A 6,040-nucleotide genomic window follows, 5' to 3' on the forward strand; every position below is an offset into this window, starting at 1 on the left:
GTTTTCCTCAGATGAATTCATGCTGTAATTAAAGCCTAGAAGATTTTTTGGATTTTGTTTTCATAAAAGTATCCGTAACAATAGAAATACTAGTGTTTTTCCTTTATTTTATTCTTGATAAGAAGAAATCTAACAATGCTTAGATGAGCTTAAGTTAATGTAAAAATCTAGAAAATATAAAATTAGAGAAATCTAGAAAATTAAAATTTTTTTTTTTTTGTAGATAAGTTTTTGTCAAGAAATCCAATATATATATATATATATATATATACATATCATAGAAATGGAGAAAAAGAAAAAGACAGATTAAAAAGAAAAAAAGAAGGGAAAGCTTAATTTTGGGGGTGAGGTTTTGCCATGGAAATGCAAAAGGAAAAGAGAAAAGCTTTACCGATTCTTCCCGTTGATTTAGAGATAGAAATACTGTCAAGATTGCCTGCAAAATCTGTGGTGAGGTTTCGTAGCATGTCGAAACTGTGGTCATCCATCACCACCACTCCCCATTTCATCAAGTCTTTCAATGTCCACTCGTCTGCTCGGCCGTCTCTTCTGCGTGTCTTAGAAGATGGGATGGAGCGGGTCTTCTTCTCGTTCCCCTATCACCAGGACCCCCAAAACCGTTACACTCCGGTGGAAAAATATCATATGCTGACCTCCTCCGAACTTGTAGGTGCTTTCGGTGGAGATCATCCCTTCCCCTTTCCCATCACCTATAGAATTTTAAACTCTATCAACGGCTTGATGCTCTCTACTAATAATATATATACCATCACCGTTTGGAATCCGTCCTTGAGACAACATGTCAAATTACCGGAAATTAAATTCCATTTCGACTCCCCACTACTATGCTATCTCGGATACGATCCCATCGACCAAAAGTATAAAGTGTTGGCTATGTCTTGTAATAAATATTCTCCGGGCGGAAACATTAGAGTTCTTACGTTGGGAGCTCAAGAATCGTGGAGAGTCATCAAAGTTCCCTCTGGCATTTCCCAAGACCAAGNGGGGATCAACTTGCGCTGCCGTTTCGGGCTCTTCCTTGGGATTCTGCTGAGGTTCATCTTGCCTTGTTTGTCCACAGAGTTTCGGGTTTGCCAAAGGGTTTGTATTTCCTAGTCAGAAACGAGGATCATCTCAGCCATCTCAAGACTGCTACGAGGCCTGATTTTGAGTGGAAGAAACCTGATGGATGCCCCGATGATCTTCCTCTCTACAAGCTCACCGATGGTGATTGCCAGAAGCTGGCCAAAGGACTATCATGTCATCAGGACATTGCAGGGGATGGATGCTTCAGCTTAGGCATGATAGCTCGGTTTGAACCGGCGCTGCGGGAGAAGGGCTCATGGATGTATCCTCGACTCTTCTGGGAGACGGGTGTTGTTGGCCAAGTTTTGTACCTGGAAGCACAGGCAATGGGGATCTCTGCTACCGGGATTGGGTGCTATTTCGATGATCCGGTTCATGAGATCCTCGGGATTAATGACTCTAGCTTTCAGAGTCTGTACCATTTCACTGTCGGAGGTCCCGTTGTAGACAAGCGGATCATGACTCTTCCTGCTTATCCTGGTCCTACCACTACCGATGCCTAGATCATCATATACTCTCTACTCCGGGTGCGGTGAACCAGCCTTCATTTTGTAATCTCGTGCCACGTTTTAGATCCATAATAACGAGTTAATCTGTAATAATTTGCTCTATCAAATAGAGACTATATATAACTTAAAGTCTATCTAAATGATTTTTGGTCATTTAGATATTACCAATCCAAAGTTTAATAAGATGATACTGTAGTTGGATTGTTTTCCTCAGATGAATTCATGCTGTAATTAAAGCCTAGAAGATTTTTTGGATTTTGTTTTCATAAAAGTATCCGTAACAATAGAAATACTAGTGTTTTTCCTTTATTTTATTCTTGATAAGAAGAAATCTAACAATGCTTAGATGAGCTTAAGTTAATGTAAAAATCTAGAAAATATAAAATTAGAGAAATCTAGAAAATTAAAATTTTTTTTTTTTTGTAGATAAGTTTTTGTCAAGAAATCCAATATATATATATATATATATATATACATATCATAGAAATGGAGAAAAAGAAAAAGACAGATTAAAAAGAAAAAAAGAAGGGAAAGCTTAATTTTGGGGGTGAGGTTTTGCCATGGAAATGCAAAAGGAAAAGAGAAAAGCTTTACCGATTCTTCCCGTTGATTTAGAGATAGAAATACTGTCAAGATTGCCTGCAAAATCTGTGGTGAGGTTTCGTAGCATGTCGAAACTGTGGTCATCCATCACCACCACTCCCCATTTCATCAAGTCTTTCAATGTCCACTCGTCTGCTCGGCCGTCTCTTCTGCGTGTCTTAGAAGATGGGATGGAGCGGGTCTTCTTCTCGTTCCCCTATCACCAGGACCCCCAAAACCGTTACACTCCGGTGGAAAAATATCATATGCTGACCTCCTCCGAACTTGTAGGTGCTTTCGGTGGAGATCATCCCTTCCCCTTTCCCATCACCTATAGAATTTTAAACTCTATCAACGGCTTGATGCTCTCTACTAATAATATATATACCATCACCGTTTGGAATCCGTCCTTGAGACAACATGTCAAATTACCGGAAATTAAATTCCATTTCGACTCCCCACTACTATGCTATCTCGGATACGATCCCATCGACCAAAAGTATAAAGTGTTGGCTATGTCTTGTAATAAATATTCTCCGGGCGGAAACATTAGAGTTCTTACGTTGGGAGCTCAAGAATCGTGGAGAGTCATCAAAGTTCCCTCTGGCATTTCCCAAGACCAAGACGACATACCCTTGAAACACTCCATCAAGTCGGGTGTTATATATAGTGAGAGTCTTGTCCAAGGTGGAATATGCATCAACGGAGTTGTTTATTTTCATGAGATCCTTAGTAATTTTATTATGAGTTTTAATGTCAGATCAGAAACATTTGATACAATCAAAAAACCCGATGGTGCATGTGGTCGTCTTGACAGATATGTCATCACATATGCTCTGATAAACTACCAAGGAAAGTTAGCTTGGATTTGTTGTCGCAGCAACAGATTATGGGTTCTTGAAGAAGCCAAAAGCAAATTAGATTGGTCGTTGAGCTACTTAAACCCTCTTAATCGTGATCCTTCCACTGATGATGATGATCAAATGATTCACTCCTCCAAACACTATTTTAGTGGTGTCACTCATGCGCATGAAGTTATTTATATGCCTAAAAATAAAAAGAAACCGTTTTGTGCTTTGTATCATGATCTCAAAAGTAACAGCACAAGACAAGTTGCTTACCAAGAAATTAACCACAAGTGGTCTTACTGTGATGACTATGGGAGTCCGGGCTTCAAGGAGATGTTTAACTATGACTATTTTCCCAATCACATCGAGAATATAATGTCTCTGAAGAGCCTTGGTTTAGCTGATTCTTAAAAATTCACTCAATTTATATCGATAATGATTTTTATTAGTTTCGGCTCTATCATATGTTTTGCTTTTTTTTTATTATTTTTTTATTTTGTTGTCCAAAAAAATCTCGAGGTTTATATATGTTGTATGATCCTTACTGATGCTTTAAATGAATTAAACTATGACAAATCTTTTCCCAACTCAACGATAGCTATATATATAAATCGATACTGAAAAATAACTAACAGCAGAACTGAATCAATAAATAGCCAAAAAGGTTTAAAACAAATTACTAGAAGCTAGCTTCTTTTCAATCTTTTCCATTAAGTCGTCATAACAGGGGGATCGAAATGAAGAATAAAAAATAAAGAAAATAAGCAAAAGGTGAGGCTTTGGGGGGTTCAAAGAGATGCAATAACAAAACAAAAAAAAGTCTTCTCCTTGACGTATCTACTCACCTGATCCCAAGTCTTGTCTCTGGACAAGTGTATATATATGCTGGTTTGCTTATCCACTCTTCTTCCAATTGCAACAATATTAGCTTCTTTTCTTCTTTCTTTTTTTTTTTTTTTTTGTCTTCAACTAAAAACATTTTGAGACGCAAGCCGTGTCAAATTCACCAGTATTGTGGTTTGAAGGGCTGAGCAGGAGCCCCTGCTATGTCTTTTTCCGACAGCAATTTCAGCTTCTGCGACCACATTTTAAACAGTTGGAAGAATCTTTTAGATATGATTTTTGCCTTTAGCCAACCATCAATTGTTAAAAGGGATATGGGGTTTATATATTTGTGTTACCGTGATGTACTGTGGGGGATCGTCGAAACTAGTGGAGCCTAGTACCACTTCTCTCCTCAAACTGCTTGTCAACTTGTGGCAAACTCGGAGCTGTCAAAAAAGTTTATTCTCATCAAATTGTTTTTTGTCCAATGTTTCTGACACAAGATTTGATAAAAGAAGCATATATAGCATTCACTACTCAGGTCTGATTTGTTTGAATGTATACCTCGGATCGAGTTGCCCCACCAATAATGAATACAAAGATGCGTTGGCCCAGCTTCTTGAAGTCCGTAGAAGCACTTTTCAACACTGAGTCACTGAGTGAGAAGAAAGATACCCCCCCTACTCTTAGAACAACCAAAAGTGGACAAATTTACAAAAATATGTAAAACAGAGAGCGTGCCTGGAGTATCCATCGTCAGAAGTCTGATTACGCGCCCANCAAAGTTGGTCATTTTCTCATGCAAACGCTCGCTAGCCTAAAACCAAAAGACATGATGGTATATCAACCAACATGGGTGAGCTATTCAGTGAAATATATTCAAAGTTTACAGTTNATCTGGAACCGCTGTAGGAGCAGAACTCTTCCTGACTGATCCTGTTTTTGGTTCACTCTCCTCCTTATGACTTGATTGGTTCATACACAGATAGTCGCTTTTAGATAGATCGCCTTTCACGAGTTTCTCAAGCAGCTCCTGCAATAGCAACAATTAACATAATTAACAAAGGCTTAGCTGATCAGCCACTTCATGATTACATATAGTTTATAAGCCGGGGGGTGTTCTGTGTTCATCTATCTACCTCGAGCATGGGATAAAACCGGAATAGTTGCCATGTTTCTTCTTCACCAGATCGATCTTTCCTGTTTGCTTGTTTTGTCTATACCAAGTATGTAAAAGAGTACTCATAAAACCGTCTTCTTCTTCTTTTTCCATATAACAAAACTGAATCTTATACCTTTCCAGCGTCAAACTTGAGGGAGAAACTACCGGATTTAGCCTTGTTTTCTGGAGATCCAGCTATCAACTGCATGTTGCTTATAACCTTCATATCCACAGGAGATAATCTAGCAAGCTAATAATATCATTATATTTATTAGCAATCTGTTCCATGCGTCACAAAATCTCTAGCTATCACACAAATTAAAAGCTATACCTGCATTAGCTTTACACCCTTGTCACCTTCAAACTTCTCGGGGTACACTGTTGCATAAATCATCAATAGCCGTAATTTGTTTTCCGGGTTTGTGTCCTGTATTGTAAATATATGTGTAAGTCATTCCATAGGCTAAATCAATGCATGCGGCTATATATGTAGTAGTTTCTTGTCTATGCATATATGCTTCAAGCTTATTCACCTGATTTGTCCTCAGAAAGTTGATAACGTCCTTGGCAGCTGCGTCTCCGAAAACAAGATCTTGTTCCAGCTGCCCTAGATCCCGAAGTCCTGTGTCTCTGATTATTCTATTTATCTTTCCAGCTAGCTGAAGTTTTTATTATAAAATCAAACTGTCAGGATCGGAACCACACAATATTCAAATTTGAAATGGTGAGACAAACCTCTACATGAGTGGAGAGTTTGTCAACTTGTTCTCCATATTGCGGCAAAGCCTGAACTATTTTCTGCAGATCTCGTGTAGACAACTCGCTACCGTCCCTGGGTCACATTAGGCCAAGATGTTCATAATTAAACTATACATATCAAGCAAGTCTGTGTGGAATAACTTACAAGGAACTAACAAATTTCAAGATATATCAAACTTAACTTTCCATGGTATAAAAGTATAGTAATACGGAAAGATAAATTCGTAACACTGACTTTGATCTCATTTGTGCGGCTTTGTTCTTTGAAG

The 6,040-nt window shown here is 38.3% G+C and overlaps 3 protein-coding genes across 3 annotated transcripts in view; 2 read left to right on the top strand and 1 right to left on the bottom strand.

Moving 5' to 3' along the window:
• The window catches only part of LOC104738587, a 5,006-nt gene extending 3,202 nt beyond the window's left edge, over positions 1–1,804 (top strand). The window contains exon 2 of the mRNA XM_010458745.2: positions 1,014–1,804. Coding sequence (XP_010457047.1) covers positions 1,014–1,589 — 576 coding nt within the window. The 3' untranslated portion in view covers positions 1,590–1,804. The remainder of the gene's footprint in view (positions 1–1,013) is intronic.
• Positions 2,156–3,436, top strand: LOC104743090 (putative F-box protein At4g21240). Its single transcript, XM_010464210.1, has one exon. The coding sequence runs from the start codon at positions 2,156–2,158 to the stop codon at positions 3,434–3,436; it is 1,281 nt and encodes a 426-aa protein (XP_010462512.1).
• On the bottom strand, positions 3,970–6,040 carry LOC104754356 (protein transport Sec1a; the record flags this gene model as incomplete). Its single annotated transcript, XM_010464211.2, is given in 11 exon segments — positions 3,970–4,100; positions 4,207–4,296; positions 4,415–4,505; positions 4,592–4,649; positions 4,721–4,883; positions 4,990–5,067; positions 5,146–5,262; positions 5,344–5,439; positions 5,546–5,671; positions 5,748–5,844; positions 6,007–6,040. Coding segments are annotated over 11 exon segments (1,022 nt in total), but the record flags the coding sequence as incomplete, so codon positions are not given.

Source organism: Camelina sativa, chromosome 14 (assembly GCF_000633955.1).
Source record: "Camelina sativa cultivar DH55 chromosome 14, Cs, whole genome shotgun sequence".
Lineage (NCBI taxonomy): Eukaryota > Viridiplantae > Streptophyta > Magnoliopsida > Brassicales > Brassicaceae > Camelina > Camelina sativa.